Here is a 23283-nt window from a genome sequence, read left to right on the forward strand (position 1 = left end):
TTTTTTTGAGATGGAGTCTCGTTCTGTTGCCCAGGCTAGAGTATAGTGGTGCAATCTCGGCTCACTTGTAACCTCCGACTCCCTGGTTCAAGCGATTCTCCTGCCTCGGCCTCCCAAGTAGCTAGGATTACAGGTGCCCTGACACCATGCCTGGCTAATTTTTGTATTTTTAGTAGAGACGGGGTTTCACCATTTCGGCCAGGATGGTCTAGATCTCCTGACCTTGTGATCCTCTGCCCCAGCCTCCCAAAGTGCTAGGATTACAGGCGTGAGCCACTGCCCCCAGCCAGCATGTTTTCACAAGCCCTCCAGGGGACTCTGAAACATGCGAAAGCTTGAACCACAAAAAGATACAGCAAAAAAGTTTAAAAAGTTTGCTTTATAAAGCCAGAATACAGGGTTCTAGAAACAGGCTGGGTGTGGTGGCTCACACTTGTAATCCCGGTACTCTGGGAGGCTAAAGCAGGAAGATTACTTGTGCCCAGGCAAGACCAGCCTGGGCAACATAGTGAGACCCTGTCTCGAAGATAAACAAGAGATTACTTTTATTAAAGAAGCCTGGCCAGGTGCAGTGGCTCACACCTATAATCCCAGCACTTTGGGAGGCCAAGATGGTGGATCACTTGAGGTCAGGAGTTCCAGACCAGCCTGGCCAACATGGTGAAACCCCCTCTACTAAAAATACAAAAATTAGCTGGGTGTGGTGGCACTTGCTCATCTTAGCTACTCGGGAGGCTGAGGCAGGAGGATTGTGTGAACTCAGCAGGCAGAGGCTGCGGTAAGCCGACATTGCACCACTGCATTCTAGCCTGGGCAAAGGAAGGCAGTGGGTGACCTTGGCAAATGCTGTTGATAGACTAAGGCGCCCAAGCCCGTAGGGAAATCAGTCCTCAGAATGGTGGTCATTAGGGGCCCTGACAAGAACGGTGAAAACCCAGGTTGAAATGAAGAGGCATGATAAATCTAGGCCATGGAAGGAATCCTCCGTAATGGGAGATGTATGGTGGTAATTACAGAGGGCTGGCACGCAGTCGAGCATGTCTGAAGCTGGTGGTGATGGACAGGTGTGTTAGATGGAACTGATCCAACAGGCTCGGGAAATGGATTCTAGGGGAAAGATCTGACATGTTTCCTGGATAGAAAGCCAGAAGACAAAGCTCTAAACAGGCTGGGCATGGTGGCTCCCACCTGCAATCCCAGCATTTTGGGAGGCCAAGGCAGGAGGATCGCCTTTAGGACTGTGGGATACAGGTGAGTCAGTGGACAGAAACGAGACAATTGTGTTTGAGTAGTGCTGGCGGTCTGCTCTGAGGTCCGGTCATAGCCTGAGATGAGGCCTTTCAGTGTGCTGGCTTTCTCCAGACCCTCAGGTGCAAGAGTGAGCTTTTTAAAGCTCATCATAAAGCTTGTTCATCATCTTAGCTACCCTGGAGGCTGAGGCAGGAGGATCGCGTGAACCCAGGAGACAGACCTGGTGAGACCAGAATGGAGGTTCTCCAGGAAAGTAAACGATAGAAGGATGTGGGAATGGACAGTGTGTATAAGAGGATGTAGTGATGGGGTTTTGAGCTCTGAGAAGGGCAAAAGGGAAGTGAGGGTGGAGGGTGGGGATAGGTGGTAGGATCTGGGACCGAGGCTGGGGATTCTCTGGGGTGGGAGCATAGGTGAGCTAAATAAATAGGAAGGCATTAAGCCTGCCTTGGAGGTGGCGTGCAGTCTGGGTTATGACCATTGTAATGGATGTCTAAGGTGGCGTAGAACCCATGTTCATTGAAATAAGGTCAGAGATCAAAATGTCTGGGTGTTCTAGTCCTTTGTCAGGTAGGTGCCAGTGACAATAGTGGTGGAGGCAAGTGGTGCTAGAACAATCCATGAAGGATGGAGGGGATGATATAGTCCCCAAAAGAAAGGGGTAGCTGGCATTATCTGATAGCCTGCGCCTCACAGGGACTGGGGTGAGAAATGGTCTCGAGGTGTCAGTGAAGAACCAAGAGGTTCCGGCCCTCCTGCGGGTCTGGCACTACACGGCAGGTAGGAAGAAGCTCAGCTCGAATCGTCAGTATTCTGAGCCCTGAAGATCCAGCTCTGGAAGAATAAACATGTTGTCTGCTCTGAGAGCCTGCTAGGACAGATGGACAGCCAGAGGCTAAGCAGAGGCTGGAGGGGAGCCCTTTAAGATGCCCCCAGAGGAGGCAGAGAGAGTTGAGAGATAGCTGAGGCCTTCCGGGCAGCTCAGTGAGGACCGAGGGCAGGAAGGGCCTTCTAGGCAGAGGCAGCATTTGTGCCTGGGTTGCAGGGCTTCTGGCCTCTTCTTGGTTTCTGGATTTTTGGTGTGTGTGTTTCTTGTTTTGAGATGGAGTCTAGCTCTGTAGCCCAGGCTGAAAGATAGTGGTGTGATCTCAACTCACTGCAACCTCCGCCTCCAGGAGTCCCGGTTCAAGTAATTCTTGTGCCTCAGCTTCCTGAGTAGCTGGGATTACAGGCATGTACCACTATGCCCAACTAATTTTTGTTTTTAATAGAGATGGGATTTTACCATGTTGGCCAGGCTGGTCTTGAACTCCTGACCTCATGATCTACCCACCTCAGCCTCCCAAAGTGCTGGGATTATAGGCGTGAGCCAGTGCACTGACCTGGCCTCTGTTTAATGCCTGCCTCAGTGTTGCGAGGGATGTGAGCCTGCAAGCCTGCAACACCTGTCGCAGCCCCTAGCAAAGATAGAAAGCCCACAGTGAAGTGCTAGCTGTGCTTCAAACAAACTAGCTATGAGACGGGTCCCCGGGGGGTCCACCGCGGGACAGCCAGCCAGTAAGGGCTTGTGGCAAGCAGACTGTGACCCCCATGCTTGGTGGTGAATCATTCTTGGGTGGAATGGCCACAGGGAGCCTGGGTCCCCAGAATGGTAGCAGGCCCTGGGTATGCAGCAGCTCTTGGGCTGGGTGCCACGGGCCAGCTGATTATAACAGGTCAAGAGGGCTGTGTGCACTGGGCAGTCTCAGGGGTTCCTGGGGGAAGACTGCCTTGTCTGGTCTTGCCCCTTGAGGCCTGGCTCAGAGCTGGTGAAGCCTCTAGGCAGATGAGCAGCAGGAACCAACACAGGAGTGGTCCTGGTGGGCCCAGTTCCCTCACAGCCAGCAGCAGAATGGAGGCCAGGTCTGTGAGCAACATCCCCAGGGCCTCCCAGGAGGGGCTGCTGCAGAACTGCAGAGTCCACGGGAGGGCTGCTGAGGCCCCGTCCCAGACCAAGAGGCCAAAGACCCAGGGCAGCACGTGACTGGGGCAGCCATGGCCACAGCTGCAGCCACCTACTGGCATGCGGGAGGAGCTGGAGACAGGCAGCTGGCAGTGCCGTGCAAAAGGTCTGAGGATGCTACAGTTCCTGGATCTCTTGGGGTTCTGGTGGCCAAAGTAAACCTAGCTTAGGAGTCCCTGAAATAAGAAAATAGGAAATCACCTGAGTCTTTGGACGGAGTCTCGCTCTGTCGCTCAGGCTGGAGCACAGTGGTGTGATCTCAGCTCACTGCAACCTCTGCCTCGGGTTCAAGTGATTCTCCTGTCTCAGCCTCCTGAGTAGCTGGGATTACAGGCACATGCCACCACACCCAGCTGATTTCTGTATTTTTAGTAGAGGCAGGGTTTTACCATGTTGGTCAGGCTGGTCTTGAACTCCTGACTTGTGATCTGCCCTCTTCAGCCTCCCAAAGTGCTGGGATTACAGGTGTGAGCCACTGTACCTGGCCATCACCAGGGGTCCTAAGCAGGAATGGCCATCATCGGGCCCACAGTTGCCATATCAGGAACAGATAAGGAGGAACAGGCCAGGAAAGAAGTTCTAGTGGCCCAGGTGGGAGAAACTTGGGTCAGGGTCATCTTTGGCATAGAAAACAAAGACTTGGGCTGGGCACAGTGGCTCATACTTGTAATCCTTCTACTTTGAGAGGCTAAGGCAGGTGGGATTGCCTGAGCCCAGGAGTTGGAGACCAACCTGGGCAATGTGGTGAAACCCTATCTCTGCTTAAAAACACAAAAAACTAGCAGGCATGGTAGTGCACACTACAGTCCCAGCCACTTCAGAGGCTGAGGTACGAGAATCGCTTGAACCCAGGAGACAGAGGTTGAAGTGAGCTAAGATTGCTCCCTTGCACTCTAGCCTGGGTAACAGAGCGAGACTCCATCTCAAAAAAAAAAAAAAAAAAAAAAAAAAAAAAAAGACTCTTAGGATCTAGTTAGCAAAAGACAACCAATGCATGTGGTCAGCTTCCTTCTGATCCCCCTCTGCATGGTTCTGTATTTAATGACCTAAAACTAGGAGACATGCATAACGTATAATCACAAGAACACTTGGTTTCTTCAGAAACCTTGATGGAGGCGTCATCCATCCAATAAATGGTTCTCACTGACCCTTCTAGCATCAGTAAGTGTGACTTTTTTCAGATGAGGCTGCCAAGCCCAGCCTGGGACAGTTACTCACCTTTAGGACTTTATGCTATCATCACAGGAGTTGGATTCCTGGGTCAAAATGTAGAGCCAACCACCCTGAGTTTTCATACCAGCCAGGAGTCTTGAAGGCATTGCCTCCCGAGCTCCGACTCCTGGCGTGTAATAGGCCTTCCAGGAGCATGGGTGCCTAACTGGCCCTCGCTTGAATATGAACATCTGGTTTCCACCAAGCCCTGAATTCTAGAAACAGGGAGGCTGAGCCAGTTCAGCTCCAGCCCTCCTGGAACTCCCAGCCTTGCCTCTGATATGAGGAATGAGCTGGTACCCTTGACCATCAAATATGGTGACCCATACTAGGTTACTTCAGTGGCTGGTCCATCCCTTCCTTCTCTCCTAGAAGACAACTCCAGTACCTTTGAGTTGGTGCTGGGGCCCAGCCAGCATGCCTACACCTTGGCCCTCCTCGGGGACCACTTGAAAGAGACCTTCTACCTCGAAGCTATGGTGTTTCCGTCCGCTGAATTCTCAGGCCTGATCACCTACTCTGTATCCCTGGTGGAGGAGTCTCAAGACCCAGTATGTCCTCACATAGATGAGTCCATGGGCTGGGATGCTCGGGTGGGGGAAAGCATCTCCCTCAGTTGGGCAGAGCTTGGTTTGCTGGGGCAGAGCTGCAGAAGGCAGGTGGGGCCCAGCTGCGGGCTGGGCTGATGGCCGGAAGCCTGGGGGTAGGAGGGGAAGGAGTAGGTGTGGAAGCAGGTTGCTAACAGAACCTTTTCTTCTAGTTAATTCCAGAGACTCCACTGTACAAAGACACGGTGGTGTTTCGGGTGGCCCCCTGCATCTTCATTCCCTGCACCCAGGTGCCTCTGGAGGTTTATCTGTGCAGGTGAGAGACCCTCAGGCCAACTGTGCCAGGCGGTTCTTATAACTGGCACCCCCTTTTCTGTTTGCAGGGCAAGGTGGGTAAAGATGGTTAGGACCTCTCACCAGGTGAGTGTAACCCTTTGATCTGAGTTGCCTGGATCTGACCCAAGACAGTCCAATACATGCCTGAATATTTCCAAAGCTGGGCATGGAGCAGTGAATGAGACAGTCCCCCATTCTTATGTGAGGGTCAAACAACGTGGTTTTAAATAGTGCCCAGTGCTCTAAAGCAGGGCGGAGGATGGAGAGGTCGGACGAGAACCTGTTCCAGGGATGATGAGGCTCCTATGGAGCCAGCAGAGGAACAGGTGTGAGCCCAGGAAGGGGTGGTGGCAGGCTGGGTGAAAGGAGCAGAGTTCTGTGGGCCCTGGCCTTTAGGGAGAGGTGTCTGGGGCCATAGCCACCCCGAATACAGTGGTGAAAACTTTGCCACCTGGATGCCTGCAGGAAGATGGTACTGCTCACCCACTGCCATTTAGGGGCCCTGGTTCCTTTCAGTCTTGTTAAGCTTTCCCTCGGGGCGGCATCCTCCTCGATGGAGGCTGGGTGTGCACATTCCTAGGTCCAGGCCCGGGCCCCAGGGAGGGAGAAGGAGCCAGGATCCAGGTGCTGCCGCCTATTGTTGCAGCGGGTGGTCTGGAAGTCTCCTGAACCATTTCTCACGTGCCAAAAGCCTGAACACACACAAGGCCACATCTGGCTTCAGGGAACCCAGAAACGGTCTCCGCTACGTAGCCGCATGCCTAGGGAGAAAAGAACGGGTCCTGAAGGCACAACCAGTGGGAAACCAAGGGTTCTGTCTGCACGATCACTCTAGCTGCATGGGAAGTCAGCTGCAAATAAAAGATGCGAGACCAGTCTAGACAGCGTGGCTCAAGCCAGGGTGGCAGGAGCACAGCCGTTAGCGGTGGGCTTGGTCTGCAGGTAGGACATCCCTGCCCCACTTGCTCCATACCAGCCGCCTCCGGATGACTACTGCCACGTCGTCCCTTATTACAAATTCCTTATGTGAAGGCTGTCTTTTTTTTTTTTTTTTTTTTTTAGGAGGCGAAGGTTAATGCTGATAGAATGCTCTAGCAAGGATGGGAAATACTAATAGAAAGGAAAAGGCAGCCAGGCGTGGTGGCTCTCGCCTATAATCCTAGCACTTTGGGAGGCTGAGGCTGGCGGATCACTTGAGGGTCAGAAGTTCAAGACCAGCCTGGCCAATGCAGCAAAACTGTGTCTACTAAAAATATAAAAATTAGCTGGGCATGGTGGTGGGTGCCTGTAGTCCCACTTACTCAGGAGGCTGAGGCAGGAGAATCGCTTGAACCTGGGAGGCAGAGGCTGCAGTGAGCCGAGATTGCGCCATTGCACAATCTCCTGCAATCAGGAACCTGTGCAACAGAGCAAGACTCCGTCCCCCACGAAAAAGGAAAAGGCAACTGCAGGAGCCCAGCCGGTAGGATGGGTGTGCAAGTCAAACCAGCCTTCATGTGGGTGTGCAAGGGCCACTCGCCATGGTTCAGGAGGGAACGCACAGAATCGACTAGGAAACAGCAGGATGGCTGGATGGTGCCAAGGACCTGTTGAAATTGGCGATCTAAAGAAAGCGGTCATCGTGGGTTTTTCTCCATCTATTCGAAGTAACTTTTTCCAGGAAGAATAAATGTAGAACTAGGTCTAAGCAGATTGGATTTTGCCAGGCAAATAAGCTCAAGGAGAAGGACAAGAATGTGTTCTGATGCCCCATCGAATGCAAGGTTGAGGAGGAAGGAAAGGAACAGGCTTGATGGATCAAAGCCATCAGGGGCTAGAGGTCCCAGTGAGGCCAAGCTGCCAGCCCGGGCCCAGAAGGGGCCACAGGGAAGATGAACGCCATGGGACTGAATGTTTATCTTTTTTTGAGACTGGTTCTTGCTCTGTAACTTAGGCTGGAGTGCAGTGGTGCGATCTCGGCTCACTGCAATCTCTGCCTCCAGGTTCAAGCAATTCTACTGCCTCAGCAACCCAGGTAGCTGGGATTACAGGAGTACGCCACCATGCCTGACTAATTTTCGTATTTTTAGTTGAGACAGGATTTCACCTTGTTGCCCAGGCTGGTCTTGAACTTCTGACCTCAAGTGATCTGCCCATCTCGGCCTCCCAAAGTGCTGGGATTACAGGCGTGTACCAGGATGCCTGGCTAGTTTTTGTGTTTTTAGTTGAGACAGGGTTTCACCTTGTTGCCCAGGCTGGCCTTGAACTCCTGACCTCAGGTGATCGGCCTACCTTGGCCTTCCAAAGTGCTGGGATTACAGGCGTGAGCCACCGCGCCCAGCCAGAAGTCTGTGTTGCTATTCGTTGATGCAACCAGGACACCTCCCTCCCTTCAGGGCACTTCCTGACCTGGCTCTGCCACAGGCAAAGCTGAGTAGCATTGGACAAGATGGGCTCTGAGCTGCTGGCTTGTGCTGGTCAGGGGATGGTTGCTCTGTCGACCTCATGGGCAGGGATATGACCCCTCCTGGCATAGGGAGGTCATGACCCGTAAGGGAGCCTGGAAAGCCTTCCCAGAACCGGCTTCTCTCATGGCAGGGAGCTGCAGCTGCAGGGTTTTGTGGACACAGTGACGGAGCTGAGTGAGAAGAGCAACAGCCAGGTGGCCTCTGTCTATGAGGACCCCAGCCGCCTGGGAAGGTGGCTCCAGGTAATATCCCGCCTGGGAACCTGCCTGTGGAGGAGGGGTGGGGAGACTCAGTATGTGGTATCTAGGAGGAATGTCACAGGCTTTTGGTTAACCCTAAAGCTGACCAGAGCCTTGACAGGGGTGGCCCCGTTCTTAGGACTTCAGTGGAGGCTCAGATGAGGATTTGCCTGAGTTATGACCACTGAAAAATATAGTTTAGAGAGCCAGGTGTGTGCAGTGGCTCATGCATGTAATCCCAGCACTTTGGGAGGCTGAGGCAGGGAGATCATGTCAGGAGATTGAGACCATCCTGACTAACACGGTGAAACCCTGTCTCTACTAAAAATGAAAAATTAGTCAGACATGGTGGCATGTCCCTGGTCCCAGCTACTCGAGAGGCTGAGGCAGGAGAATCGCTTGAACCCGGGAGGCAGAGGTTGCAGTGAGCTGAGATCACACCACTGCACTCCAGCCTGGGTGACAGAGGGAGATTCTGTCAAAGAAAAGTTTAGAGTCCAACCTCCTTCCCACTGCAGAATGTACACAAGTTCAAGACCACAGAACCCTAACCCCCAGGCCCCTGAAGGGTCTGATGCCTTTGGTTAAGGCTGAGAGCTGGGCCACTGCCCTGGGTCCCACCTGACCCTGGCATGGCAGCAAGTCTAGATCCCTGGTCAGCCTTCAGTTCTAGAGCTCTGTCCTCTGTAGATACGTGATTGTCACATGCTAGGCACACCATCCTGAGCACCAGAGAGAAATCGGAACATCTGTCCCATGTTAGCAAGGGTAGAATTTTTTTCTTTTTTTGAGACAGTCTTTCTCTGTCTCAAGGTGCCAGGCTGGAGTGCAGTGGCGTGATCTTGGCTCACTGCAACCTCCGCCTCCCGGGTTCAGGCAATTCTCCTGCCTCAGCCTCCCAAAGTAGCGGGGATTACAGGCACGCACCACCACACCCAGCTAATTTTTGTATTTTAGTAGAGACAGGGTTTCACCATGTTGACCAGGATGGTCTCGATCTCTTGACCTTTTGATTCTCCTGCCTCAGCCTCTCATCGTGCTGGGATTACAGGCTTGAGCCACCGCACCCAGCCAAGTATAGAACTTTTAAGTGTTATGAAAGTTAGAGGATGAGATGATGCAGTGAGTCACTAGACCAAATGAGGCCATTTAAGAATAGATGGGGAAAACCCTCAAATGAAAAGGAACCAAGGAGCTGGCCATACAGAGATTGGGGCAGGGGTAGCCGGGATTTAAAAGTAGGAGACCCCAGCCAGCCACTGGTGGCTCACGCCTGTAATCCCAACACTTTGGGAAGCTGAGGCAGGTGGATCACTTGAAGTCAGGAGTTTAAAAACGGCTTTGAAAGCATGGCAAAATACCATCTCTACTAAAATTACAAAAATCAGCCAGGTGTTGTGGCACACACCTGGAGTGCCACCTAGTTGGGACACAGAAGAATTGCTTGAACCCAGGAGGCAGAGGTTGCAGTGAGCTCAGATTGGGGCCACTGCACTCCAGCCTGGGTGACAGAATGAGACTCCATCTCAAAAGTGGGAGCTCTTCAGGCAAAAGAGCAACTGACAAGATCAGATGGGGTCTGGGGTGTGGCCAGACATGGTGGCTCACACCTGTAATCTCAGCACTTTGGGAGACCGAAGCAGGTGGATCACCTGAGGTCAGGAGTTCAAGACCAGTTTGGCCAACGTGGTGAAACGCCATCTCTACTAAAAATACAAAAATTAGCTAGGAGTGATGGCATATGCCTGTATTCCCAGCTACTCGGGAGGCTGAGGCAGGAGAATCACTTGAACCCAGGAGGTGAAGATTGTGGTGAGCCCAGATCATGCCACTGAACTCTAGCCTGAGCAACAGAGCAAGACACTGTCTCCAAAAAAAAAAAAAAACATGGGAGTGTGCTTGGAGGTCTTGAAGAGGGCTGGGTGCAGCCAGATCCATGAACAAAGGTGAGAGGCAGGGCTTCTTCCTAGCACCCTTTAAGCTAAAGGCAAGTAAGAGACACTCAAAGCATGAATCAGGAATGAAAGATTACAGTTTAGGTTTTCAAAAGACCTCTCCAGCTAAGATGTAGGGAACAGATCTTGAGAGTGGGCAAGAATAGAAGGGAAACTTGAAGGCATTGCAGTGTATAGGGTGGAGATCATGGTGGCTTCCTGAGTGGCACCAGAGCAGAGTTGACTCAGAATGCAAGCCAGTGAGGCTTGTGAATGGATTCTTTACAAAAGAAGGAAGAATCTAGTTGCTCAAGTCTTTGTCACCCAGGCTGGAGTGCAGTGGCATGATCTCAGCTCCACTGTAGCCTCTTTCTCCCACGTTCAAGCAATTCTCCTGCCTCAGCCTCCTGAGTAGCTGGGATTACCAGCATGAGCCACCATTCCCAGCTAAGTTTATATATATTCGTAGGGACAGGGTCTTATCATGTTGCCTAAGCTAGTCTCGAACTCCTGGGCTCAAGTGATCCATCTACCTTGGCCTCCCAGAGTGCTGGGATTGTAGGCATGAGCCACTGCGCCCAGCCATGGATGCTCAAGTCTTAAACCTGAAGAGGTGGAAAGCAGGATCAGAGAGCCTTCAAGAAGGGATGGCATCTGAGCTGGGTGTTGAGGGCTGAGCAGGAGTTGGCAGGAAGGAAGGGGGTTCTTACTGTTCCTTATCCCTAAAGGGGATCCAGGGAGATGAGCAATTGGCAAGTAATCCGTCTTCTGTCTATTTCCAGGATGAGATGGCCTTCTGCTACACCCAGGCGCCCCACAAGACCACATCCTTGATCCTCGACACGCCTCGAGCCCCCAATCTCGATGAGTTCCCCATGAAATACTCACTGGTGTGGAGCTTGGTTTGGCTGATCGGAGCTCAGTCCAATCTCTCAGGCCTGGTGCCTGCCTAGAAATGATGGGACACTAAGTAGGGGGAGGGCCTGTGGTGGCAGGGGCAGGGGGATGCGGGCACCTACCTGAGAGCCCAGATTGAGGGATAAGACTGGTGCGGTGACCCTCGTGGATCACTAGAGCAGAAGGAACACTTCAGCCCCAGGAGTTTGAGGTTTCAGTGAGCCATAATCACGCCACTGCACTCTAGCCTGGGCGACAGAGCGAGACCTCGTCTCAAAAGGAAAAACAAAACTCAATCAAAAGTTATTTCTAGTGATTATTTGCTCCTGTGACTATAATGTTAAGCCAAAAAAAAAAAAAAAAAAGCCCCTAGTAATGCCCCTTCCCCGGCCGGGTCTCTCTCCAGAGCCCCGGTATTGGCTACATGACCCACAACACTGAAGACCATAAAGTGGCCAGCATGGATTCCATCGGGAATGTGATGGTGTCCCCACCTGTCAAGGTCCAAGGGAAAGAATACCCACTGGGAAGAATCCTCATGGGCAGCAGCTTTTACCCCAGGTGAGCCACAGAGCCAGATGCCTTCAGATGAAAGGCAGGGACCATGGCTGTTCCCCTGGCCCCACCTGCTTCCCATAGAACCTCAGCAGGTCCATACTCTGTGTACTTTTTTTTTTTTTTTTCTTAGATGGAGTCTCACTTGGTTGCCCAGGCTGGAGTGCAGTGGTGTGATCACGCCTCACTGCAAGCCTCGCCCCCAGGTTTAAGCAGTTCTTCTGCCTGTCTCCCCAGTAACTGGGATTACAGGTGCCCGCCACCACACCTGGCTAATTTTTGTATTTTTAATAGAGACGGGGTTTCACCATCTTGGCCAGGCTGGTCTTGAACTTCTGACCTCATGATCCACCCGCCCCAGCCTCCCAAAGTGCTGGGATTATAGGCATGAGCTGCCCCACCTGGCCAAAAAAAAAATTTTTTTTTAGATGGAGTTTTGCTCTTGCTGCACAGGCTGGAGTGCAATGGCACGATCTCTGCTCACCACAACCTCCGCCTTCTGGGTTCAAGTGATTCTCCTGCTTTAGCTTCCTGTGTAGCTGGGATTACAGGTGTGCACTACCATGCCTGGCTAATTTTGTCTTTTTAGTAGGGACAGGGTTTCTTCATGTTGGTCAGGCTGGTCTTGAACTCCTGACCTCAGGCAGTCCACCTGCCTAGGCCTCCCAAAGTGCTGGGATTACAGGCATGAGCCACCGCACCTGGCCTTGTGGACCACTTCTTAAATTGAAGTAAGGATATCGAACTTTTGATTCACGTGGGAGACTAAAGGTTAGGATAAACCGCTTATTCTTTGATTCCAGAGTTTAAACTGAAAGGAGAAATTTGGTCCACCAGGATGTCATTTGTAAGATATGTGGTTGGATTTCTTGGTGGCCATAATTCCAAAATGATACTTGTGTCCAGGCTTGTCTGTCTAGAAACACTTGGCTTCGTTCTGAGTGGGGTCAGAGTAAGGGATTCATAACCCCTCCTCTGTGGACTGGCTCTTCCACCCAATGGTCAGGGAAGCCAGTTACCTGGAGGCAGCATGACACCAAGTGGCGGGCAACCAGCCTGGGCCACACTGGCTCAAGGGCTGTTCTTTCCATCTTCCTTCCAGCGTGGAGGGCCGGGCCATGAGTAAGACCCTCCGAGACTTCCTCTATGCCCAGCAGGTCCAAGCACCGGTGGAGCTCTACTCTGATTGGCTAATGACTGGCCACGTGGATGAGTTCATGTGCTTCATCCCCACAGATGAGAAGAGTGAGGGCAAAAAGGTCTGTGTTGGGGGCTGGAGAGGGGACATCTGACCATGTCCCCATGCCTTCTGTTGGGGACTCTTGGAAGATTCTAGGGAGAACGTTGGCTTTTGTTTTTGTTTTTTGAGACGGTCTCGCTCTGTTGTCCAGGTTGGAGTGCAGTGGCGTGATCTTGGCTCACTATAACTCCCGGCCCTGGGTTCAAGCGATTCTCCGGCCTCAGCCTCCCGAGTAGTTGGGATTACAGTCATGTACCACCATACCTGGCTAATTTTTGTATTTTTAGTAGAGATGGGGTTTCACTATGTTGGCCAGGCTGGTCTTGAACTCCTGACCTCAGGTGATCCACCTGCCTTGGCCTCCAAAGTGCTGGGATGGCAGGTGTGAGCTACCATGCCCAGCTGAGAAAGCTGGCTTCTGACTCAAGTTCTCTTTCCCAGGGCTTCCAGCTGCTCCTGGCCAGCCCCGGTGCCTGCTACAAACTCTTCCAAGAGAAACAGAAGGAAGGCTATGGTGATGCTTTTCTGTTTGACGGAGTTAGAGCAGATCAGCTCCTGTCTAACAGTAAGGGAACACCCTTTCCACAGGACGGACTGGGGTCCTTCTTTTCCCAGGGGCCCTTTCTATGTAGCCATTCTGTCGCCCTTAGCAGAAAGGACCCCATGGAGGCACAAAAACTGTTGGAATTGCTGTACTGGAACATCTTATTTCCGGGCCACTCCGGCGGTACCAGGACAACACAAGTATACCAGATGTTCCGGGAGGGCCTAGAGGCTGCTAGGATGTATTGGACGGGGGCTCACTTAGCACACAGCTGGCCCCAAGTGGGGGGAAAACAGGTGTCAGCAATGTTAGTGCCTGGATTTATTCAGGGCACGTTGGGTTAAGTACCTAGGCATGGGGACTTGGTGGATCTCCTGGTCACTGTTAAAAAAAAACAACACCACACACACACACAGGTGGACAAGCAGAGGTTGTGTGGCTGGTGGCATAGCACTTCTGATCTAAAGGCTGTGGGAATGGGCCTGGTGCAGTAGCTCACACCTGTAACCCCAGCACTTTGGGAGGCCGAGGCGGGTGGATCATGAGGTCCGGAGTTTGAGACCAGCCTGGCCAACATGATGAAAGCCTGTCTCTACTAAAAATACAAAATTAGCTGGATGTGGTGGTGCGCTCCTGTAATTCCAGCTACTCTGGATGCTGAGGCAGGGGAATCGCTTTAACCTGGGAGGCAGAGGTTTTGCAATGAGCTGAGATCACGCCACTGCACTCTGGCCTGGCCTATAGAGCAAGACTCGATTTCAAAACATAAAGACTGTAGACATACAGAAAGGGGCTGAGGGTTTTAGGTTTTTCTAGACCCTCACTACCCAAAGTGTGATCTGAGGGCCGGTGCACCTGGGAGCTTGTCAGAACTGCAGGATTTCTACCTGGCTCCAGGCCTCCCGTATTGTCAGCCTTTCGGCCTTTGGGGTGGGGCCTAGGAACTCCTGGTCATAGAAGCCTCATGGAAGGTGACATCTGCTGAGCATGAACCACATGACAAAGACTGTCACCTCAGAGCTGGCAAATGAATTGGGCATCCCTGTCCCAAAGATGAGGCAGTTGAGGAACCAAGGTAATGTTACCTCATCAAGGTCACAGGCAGAAGGTGCCAGGTTGTATTGGCATCAGGGGTATAGGGCTGAAGTCATCCTAACAAACTCTAGGCTGTATCCCTCAGAGCCTGGCACAGGCTGCTCCCCCTCCTGCTGGGGACAGAGTGGCCAATGGCAGTAAGTCCTGCCTGGGTGTTCTAGTGTGGACCCTCGTCAGTCCCCAAGAGGATGACATCAGACCTGAGGGCGTGGTCCTTGGAGACTGGCCAGGCCTCTCACCATGGTCTCTGGGCCAGGAACACACCCGGGTGGCTGAACCCAGCCCGAGTCTGCCCAGCTCTGGGCAGTGTTGTAACTGCCTGACCAGCGGGCCTGCTGCCTACTTCTTCCTACAGGAAGGGAAGCCAAAACCATCGACCAACTTTTGGCTGATGAAAGCCTGAGGAAGCAGAATGAATACGTGGAGGTAGGGGCCAGTGTGATGGGGGCCATCCCCAAGAAAGGGCTGGTGCTGTGGGTCCTGCAGGAAAGCTCCCATCTACCCCTCCTGGGGTGTGAGGGGTTGGGGGGCAGCTGCCTGCCACCCTTTTCTCCAGGTCCTGATACAGCCCTTGGTCCGGGGCTAGAGCTAGCCATATGCCAGTGCAGGGAGACTAGAGGAGTAAGGAGCTAGGGCTCTGGAGTCAAAAACGCGGCACGATGCACCTTAGGCTTAGAAGAGGGCTGGAAATAGCAAGCAGCTTTCCACAATGCCAGATGGCTGAGGACCTGGGGTGGTACTGGGGCAGGGAGAAGCGCAGTGGCATGTCGGGACCATTGGCAGATCCTGCTTGCACAGATACTGTCAGAGCGGGTTACTGACTGTGACTGTGCAGCTGGTCTCTTCCCCAAGCTGGAAAAGCCCTGACGATCTAGGCAGTTCCTAGCTAAGAACCAATGATGGCCCAAGCATTGTGCAGGATTCCTTACTACAAACCCTGCAGACAGTCCTGTAAAGTAAAACGCCTCTCGTGTACGAGGATAGTGAGGCAGAGTAAAACCACTAGCCTGAGACAATCATTTAGGGAATTGGGTCTGGACTCCCAAGTTCACGTGTTGCTTATTATGCTGCTCAAGCTGCCTGGGATCCATTTCCTAGGAAATGACAAAGCCCAGCTGGCCTCCTTGAAGAGGCCAGCTGAGCTGAGCATCAGACTCAAGAGGGCCTATTCAATGCTTTCTGAAGTGGCCCGTCACAGCAGTCCCAAGAATGGTGTTCAGGGTTGCCAAGCCTTCAGAGATCTTAGTGAATAATTGGCTGTGAGAAGCAGAGTCTCCCCTCAACTTCTGGGAGAAGCTGAGGCCCATAGAAGGGCAGTTTCTTGGCCGAGGTTGCATGGTCAGCAAAATTGCTTTGCTCACTAGGTCCTTACCCTTCCCAGAAATGTTCCCAAGGAATGTTCTATGCCATATACAGTGCATGGATGCCCTGATCTTGGCAAGAACAGCCCTGGTGCAGCAGGGTGGGTGCCAGCCAGGCATGGGGCTGATACCACATCTCCCAGCCCTTGGTGACAAATAGCTTAGGTGTGTTGGGTACATGTCTGAAGCCTGTTTCAGGACCTAGGGAGACATTTGGGTATTGGGCTCAGCTGGTCTGGGTTGGGGAAATACCCGACGCTGTCTAGCTGTGGGATCCTGAACTAAAGACCAGGTCCTTCCTGAACCTCCACTTCCCCATGTGAAAAGGGAACTGTGCCCACTTCATCAGAAGGTTGGCATGGCATGTGAGGCTCCTTGGCACACAGCAAGTGATGGGGGATGGTGGTGTCAGGTCATCGCCTGCCTTCAGTATGGAAGGAAACTGTTTAATTCCTGATGAGCTCTCCCATTCCCCTCCTGCCCCACAGAAGTGTATTCATCTGAACCACGACATCCTGAAGACAGAGCTGGGCCTGGTGGAACAGGACATCATTGAGATTCCCCAGCTGTTCTGCTTGGAGAAGCTGACCAATGTTCCCTCTGATCAGCAGCCCAAGAGGCTCTTCGCAAGGCCATACTTCCCTAACCTGGTGAGGGGGCGACTGGGCACCCCTGGGCAGGGGAGGGCCCGTTTAGGCCCTCACTGTGCTGGACTGAGGAGATGGGGGGGACAGATAATGGTGCCGATGAGGAAATGGAAGGAGACCCCTCTCCCACATCTTGGTGAGGGACGGCCCTCCCTGAGAGCAGGTGCACTGGGCCTGAAGGCTGGGATGGACCAGGTGCTTTAGGAGCCTCAGTGAGCTGCCCTGTAGTCTTAAAGGATGAACCTGTCAGGCCCACTTCAGATAGGGTGCAGTGTACCCAAAGTCAAGGTTGCTGTGCATCTGCTGGCAGTGAGGCCTTGGGCAAGCTGCCTCCGGGCGAGTCTTCCCATCCGCTGTCCCCAGGGTCTGGGGAAGCAGTGTCTGCTATACGGAGGTATATCAGCACTTAAAATAGCATTCTGTTCTGCTTGACTGGTCGTGGTGGCTCACCTGTAGTTCTGGCACGCTGGGAGGTCAAGGGGGGAGGATTGCTTCATTTCAGGAGTTGGAGACCAGCGGGGGCAACATAGACCCTGCATCTAAAAAATTAGGTAAGGCAGCTCATGCCTGTAATCTCAGCACTTGGGGAGGCTGAGGCAGGCATATCACTTGAGATCTGGAGTTTGAGACCAGCCTAGCCAACATGGTGAAACCCCATCCCTACTAAAAATACAAAAAATTACCTGGGTATGGTGGTACATACCTGTAATCCCAGCTAATCGGAGGCTGAGGCAGGAGAATTCCTTGAACCCAGAAGTAAGAGGTTGCAGTGAGCCTAGATTGTACCACTCACCACTGTCCTCCAGCCTGGGCGACAGAACAAGACTGTCTTCCCCCCCACCCCCCCCTCCCAAAAAATAGCTGGGTGTGGTAGCACATGTCTGTAGTCTCAGCCACTCAGGAGGCTGAGGCAGGATGATTGCTTGAGCCACTGCACTCCAGCCTGGGCAACAAACCAAGGCTTTCTTAAAACCAAACCAAAAAACCATTCTGCTCCTACTTTAAATCAGAAGTTGCAATCAAGAGCTTACCTGGCTGTGGCCAGGTAAGCTGGCTCATGCCTGTAATCCCAACACTTTGGGAGGCTGAGGTGGGTGGATCCCAAGTTCAAGACCAGCCTGGCCAACATGGTGAAACCCCGTCTCTACTAAAAATACAAAAATTATCTGGGCATGGCGGCGTGCGCCTGTAACCTCGGCTACTTGGGAGGCTGAAGCAGGAGAATCGCTTGAACCCGGGAGGCTGCAGTGAGCCGAGATTGTGCCACTGCACTCCAGCCTGGGCGACAGAGTGAGACTCCGTCTCAAAAAAAGGCGGGGGCTTCTGTGAGCACAAGAGGTCTTTTCACCAAGTCTATGCCAACTGTGGCTCACATCTGAACTTTCTCATGCAACAACTGACCCATTATTTAGGTGTTGAAAATGAACGGAGGCAATTGAGTTCCCCAGCTCTCTAAACATTACCTCTTCCCTGAGTCTTGGGGACACAGGCCTTGCCTGCCTCAACCGCACATAGGTTTTTTTTTTTTTTTCTTGAGACAGAGTCACGCTCTGTCACCCAGGCTGGAGTAGTGCGGTGGCACCATCTTGGTTCACTACGACCTCCGCCTCCGGGGTTCAAGCGATTCTCCTGCCTCAGCCTCCTGAGTAACTAGGATTACAGGCACCCGCCACCATGCCCAGCTAATTTTTGTATTTTTAGTAGAGATGGGGTTTCACTATCTTGGCCAGGCAGGTCTCAAACTCCTGACCTTGTAATCTACTGCCTTGGCCTCCTAAAGTGCTGAGATTACAGGTGTGAGCCACAGTGCCCACCCAGTGTGTCTTACTATCGGCTCAGTGTGGTCCGGTTGGGGTGAATAGTGGCAAGAAGCTGCTCTGAGGAGGAAATGAGGTATGAAAGAGACACAGAAGTTGGCTGACGAAGTGGGGGTGGGGAGAGCGTTCCAGTGGAGATAGCACCTCTGTGGCGCGTCCAGACAGTAAGGGGCCAGAATAATTGAAACACAGGAGAAGCTGGAGAAGTTGACAATGCCGGACCTTGGCCAGGCAGGATTTTATGTCTTGCTGTTGAGAAAGAGCCATTGGAGGGGGCTGAGCAGAAGTAAGCTAGGTTTTACTGACCTGGAGGCAGCGGCCGTGTGCCTGCTACGCCTGGTCTGGGCTGATCTGACCACAGGGAGGAAGGTGGGGGGCTGGCTTCCAGGGCTTTGATCCCCTGTCCAGGCCTCGCCCACCCTGTCTTTCTGACAGCTGCAGATGATTGTGATGGGCAAGAACCTGGGGATCCCCAAGCCTTTTGGGCCCCAAATCAAGGGTACCTGCTGCCTGGAAGAAAAGATACGCTTCTTGCTAGAGCCCCTGGGCTTCAAGTGCACCTTCATCAGTGACTTCGACTGCTACCTGGCAGATGTGGGAGACATCTGTGCCTGCGCCACCGTCCGCCGGGTGCCTTTTGCCTTCAAATGGTGGAAGATGGTGCCTTAGATCCGGGCCCTGGAGTTACCAGCTCTGCCCCAGCATGGATGGCCCATGTCACCATGCAGCAGCAAGGCTCCTTGCCAAGTAGAGGAGGCTGGAGAGTCAAGGCAACACAACCCTTTCCTCCCCGTCCACCCTGACCCTCGGACCCCGTAGGATGGCAAATGCCGCCAGCTTGAACCCCTGTGGGGAAAAGATAGAAAAGTTTTCAGCCAATAGGCATTTACTAGATAGGCAATAAAGCGCTGGCGGTCGTGAATGCATCTTGGCGGTGACCTTGTTTGGGGAGGGGGTCCTATGGCCATGCTGGCCTGCTTGTGAGGGGCAGAGACGTGGCTACGTGATGAGCTGCTGTCCTTCCCCTCATCTCTAAATCACGTCTATGGTAGGAAGTGGTTGGGCTTGCATTATTCGAATGGACTTGATTATTCAAATGCTGCTCTGGTTTAAGTAACTGACAAGCGGGGTCTAGAGTCCAGGCCCAGGCTGGAGGAAGGTCGAGGGCCTCCCCTTGGGCTGGGTAGGAGCTGGAGGGGGCAGGCCCAGGGTGATGGTGGTGTCATGCCCAGTGGGCAGCTGGCCTCAGCAGGTGGAGGGGCTGGTCGTTTTGGGTCTATAGGTGTGGCCTCTGAGAGAAGGCACAGCAGGGGCGGACCTGGACTGACAGCCTCAAGTGCCCCCTCCAGGGCCCAAAGCCGTACACTCCCATCTGATCAACCCTGTGTTAATGGCACGGGGATGCTGTTAAGCTTTAACAAGTGCTGTGGCTCCTGCCCTGCTGCTCCTGGGCGATGACTTCTCTAGGACACTCGAATTTTCAGGGTAGGCCCTGAGAAGGGAGTCCTGTGTCCCTGTCCCACAGGGAGCTGAGGGCAGAGCTGGGCCTTGAACTAGCCTAGGTCCCAGCACCCGGGGCTGTGGGCAACAGGCAGGACCTGGCCAGCCTCTGCCAGCTGCTGGGGCGGTAGAGGAGGGTCACCCCAGGGAAGCAAGGCAGCTGAGAGGCAGAAGCCAGGGTTGAGGCAGTGGGGCCGGTCTCTGGGTCAGATGCGGGTCTTCATCCAGGAGCTGCGTCCTGGTGTGCCAGCTCCCCCGGAACACCTGACGCACCACCTCTTGTTAGCCTGCCTGGTGGTGCAGGGTTTGTGGACTAGATCCGTCTTGTATTCACGGCTCTGTTCCCTATACCAGCCTGGGACTCTGACACAGACCAGGCCTTCAAATGAATCTTAAATATGGGGAGGGATGATGAGCTCATCCCTCCCCATATTTTCAGATAGTCTGGAAAAGCCAAAGGGAGAGGGGACTCTGCATCCCAAGTGCTGGGCTCCATCTCTAGGGAAAAAGGGAAGAGGGCAGCCCTAGGGCCAGAAGAGGGACAGAGGGGGACAAAATATCCACTCTCCCACCCACACAGGCTTTTCCCAGGGAACTTGCCCACCTCTGCCAAGGGCTGCCTTAGGGTAGGTGACTTCGTCTTTCCTCTAACCCTAACTAGACCCGCACCCAGGGCTTCTCAGGTCAGCCCTGGGCCCTTCCCGCCCCACCTGCCTAAGGGCCCCGCAGGAGACCTTGGCAGCTTGACACCCTTTCCTCCTGTTACCTCCCAGGCACCCAGCAGCACCGCCCTGATGGCACCTGCAGAGAGCCACCTTCCAGCCCTGGCTGTTAAGACACCTGCAGCAGAGCTGGGTTTGCTGGGCTTGCACGATGCTGCAAACTTCTCTAAGTTAGGCACCGACGGTTTACTCAGTCTGGATTTCCAGCTCCTGCTGCCAAGTCTTACCACCCTGGGCCTGAGGCTGAAGACTCACTGGCCACACCCTAGACACAGATGTGCTCCAGAAGGCCCCAGTCCTAGTCGCTCCCCACTGTCCTCTGCAAAGGTCACCTGGAGCCGTGCTTCCCTACTGCTGTAGGGAAGGAGAGGAAATGCTTCCTCTACCTGTCAAAGGTGAGAAAACCAGCTAAGTGGGCCCTGTGCCTCAGTTTCCTCACCAACTGGGCAAGACTTGTGCCTGTCTCAAGGTTGTTCTGTGGACTGGAGTAATTTACATAAAGCCCTAGAAGGATGTGGTACCTTAATTCCTTAGCCACTCTCATTCTTGAAGGCTGGGAGACCATATCTCTGCAGCAGTGAACACAACCCTCCATTGCCTGCATAGCAGACACAGGGCCAGGTGCAGTGGCTCACCCCTGTGATCCCAGCACTTTGGGAGCTGAGGTAGGTGGATCACTTGAGACCTGGAGTTCAAGGCCAGGCTGGCCAACATGGGGAAACCCCATCTCTACTGAAAATATAAAAACTGGTCAAGCATTGTAGTGTGTACCTGTAATCCCAGCTACTTGGGAGGCTGAGTTGGGAGAATCGCTTGAACCCAGGAGGCAGAGGCTCCGAAATGTGCCACTGCACTTCAGCCTGGGCAACAGAGCGAAACCTCGTCTCAAAAAAAAAACAAAAAAAAAAAACCCAGGAAATACTGGTGGGGTGGGGGGTGGATGTTGGGGAGTGCTGGAGACCCAGTGTGAGGCAGTTGAGGGTTTTGGAGATTCCAGCCCTCCCATAGGCCTCCCAACCTGCGACAGGCCATCTTTTAGCTTTCTTTTTTCTAAGACTGAGTTTTGCTCTTGTTGCCCAGGCTGTAGTGCAATGGCTCCATCTCGGCTCACTGCAACCTCCACCTCCTGAGTTCAAGATTCTCCTGCCTCGGCCTCCTGAGTAACTGGGATTACAGGCATGTGTCACCATGCCTGGCTAATTTTGTATTTTTAGTAGAGACCACGTTGGTCAGGCTGGTCTCGAACTCCTGACCTCAGGTGATCCACCTGCCTCGGCCTCCCAAAGTGCTGGGGTTATGGCATGAGCCACCACACCCAGCCCTTCTAGTTCTTTAAAGGCACCAAGTCCTCTCCCTTCCTGGCTGCCTCAGTGCCCAGAATTCCCTCAGCAGGGGGTGACCCCCATTTCCCTTCCAAAGCGCTTAAGGGGCTGTTCCTGTCTCCCCATTCTCCCCTCCCCACATCCCTGCTTGCTGAGTGCTACTAGTCTGGAGAGTGGACTCCATTGCTACTGGCTGGTGGTGACACCAGCTAAGCCAGATCCTGAGACCCTCCCTCAGGTCCCTGCCCTTCCAATGTGGGGCTGGGGCAGGTGTTGAGGGCGGAGCAGGACTAGGCAGGAACAGGCAAGTCCCCTTCCCCATCCGCCATCCTTCCAGCCCTTTCCACTCTTCCCTGGGAGTCCAAGGAGCCGCTGAGAGTGGAGGGTACTGGCCAGCAAGGCTACTGGCTTGACGGGGCAGGACAGCAGCGGGAGGCAGCAACTTTGCAGGTGAGAAAACCCCAGAGCCAAAGGCCAGATGTGGGTGGCACATGCCTGTAATCCCAGCACTTCGGGAGGCAGAGGCAGGCGGATCACCTGAGGTCAGGAGTTCAAGACCAGCCTGGCCAACATGGCAAAACCCCATCTCTACTAAAAATACAAAAATTAGCCAGGCGTGGTGGTGGGTACCTATAATCCCAGCTACTCAGGAGACTGAGGCAGGAGAATCCCTTGAAACCCAAAGGCAGAGGTTGCAGCAATNAAAAAAAAAAAAAAAAGCTGGGAGTGGTGGCACGCACCTGTAATCCCAGCTACTGGGGAGGGTGAGGCAGAAGAATCGCTTGAAACCAGGAATGTGAGGTTGCGGTAAGCCAAGATTGCGACGCTATACTCCAGCCTGGGGGACAAGGGTGAGACTCCGTTTCAAAAAAAAAAACTCAGAGCCACCTGTGGGAAGCCTGCCTTCTCTGCCTTTTGACTGCAGGCTTTTCCCATCCCCTAGCACTCTGTGCTGGCCACCCATGCTGCCCCTGGAAGGGCAGGTGAGGGTCTTCTGGATGTTCACGAAGCTCTCAAGCCCCTCCAGGGTGGCCACAGGTCACATGGGCTCACTGTCCTCAGCCAGGGGCAGGCTGGGGGAGCAGGGGAGGCCATCTTTGTTACTGGGACCTTCGTGGTTCCAGGTACGGGTCTTCCCACCCTGCCCCACCGTGTTCTCAGAGCCATTTTCTGTGTACCCCACTTCCCTCTATAAAACAGGGATAAATAGCCCCCCCTTCAAGACCATCCATGTGGCCGGGTGCGGTGGCTCATGCCTGTAACCCCAGCACTGTGGGAGCCTGAGGTGGGTGGCTCAATACCAGCCTGGCCAACATGGTGAAACCCTGTCTCTACCAAAACACAAAACTTAGCCGGGCATGATAGTGGTTGCTTATAATTCCAGCTACTTGGGAGGCTGAGATGGGAGAATTGCTTGAACCCAGGAGACTGGTTGCAGTGAGCCGAGATCGCACCACTGCACTTCAGCCTGGGCAGCTGAGCAGCAAGACTCCATCTCAAAAAAAAAAAAAAAAAAGTAGCCAGGCGTGGTGGTGGGTACCTATAATCCCAGCTACTCAGGAGACTGAGGCAGGAGAATCCCTTGAAACCCAAAGGCAGAGGTTGCAGCAATCC

General features: G+C 53.4%; 1 protein-coding gene across 1 annotated transcript in view; it reads left to right on the forward strand.

Moving 5' to 3' along the window:
* Nucleotides 1-18931, forward strand: part of PADI6 (peptidyl arginine deiminase 6) — a 30071-nt gene extending 11140 nt beyond the window's left edge. Inside the window, exons 7-16 of the mRNA XM_017503177.2 lie at nt 4838-5016; nt 5226-5329; nt 7927-8038; nt 10752-10859; nt 11273-11427; nt 12524-12680; nt 13103-13226; nt 14656-14726; nt 16150-16311; nt 18561-18931. Coding sequence (XP_017358666.2) covers nt 4838-5016; nt 5226-5329; nt 7927-8038; nt 10752-10859; nt 11273-11427; nt 12524-12680; nt 13103-13226; nt 14656-14726; nt 16150-16311; nt 18561-18794 — 1406 coding nt within the window. The 3' untranslated portion in view covers nt 18795-18931. The remainder of the gene's footprint in view (nt 1-4837; nt 5017-5225; nt 5330-7926; nt 8039-10751; nt 10860-11272; nt 11428-12523; nt 12681-13102; nt 13227-14655; nt 14727-16149; nt 16312-18560) is intronic.
* The last annotated feature ends 4352 nt before the right edge of the window (nt 18932-23283 follow it).

This window comes from Cebus imitator, unplaced genomic scaffold (assembly GCF_001604975.1).
Source record: "Cebus imitator isolate Cc_AM_T3 unplaced genomic scaffold, Cebus_imitator-1.0 Scaffold15, whole genome shotgun sequence".
Taxonomy (NCBI): Eukaryota; Metazoa; Chordata; class Mammalia; order Primates; family Cebidae; genus Cebus; species Cebus imitator.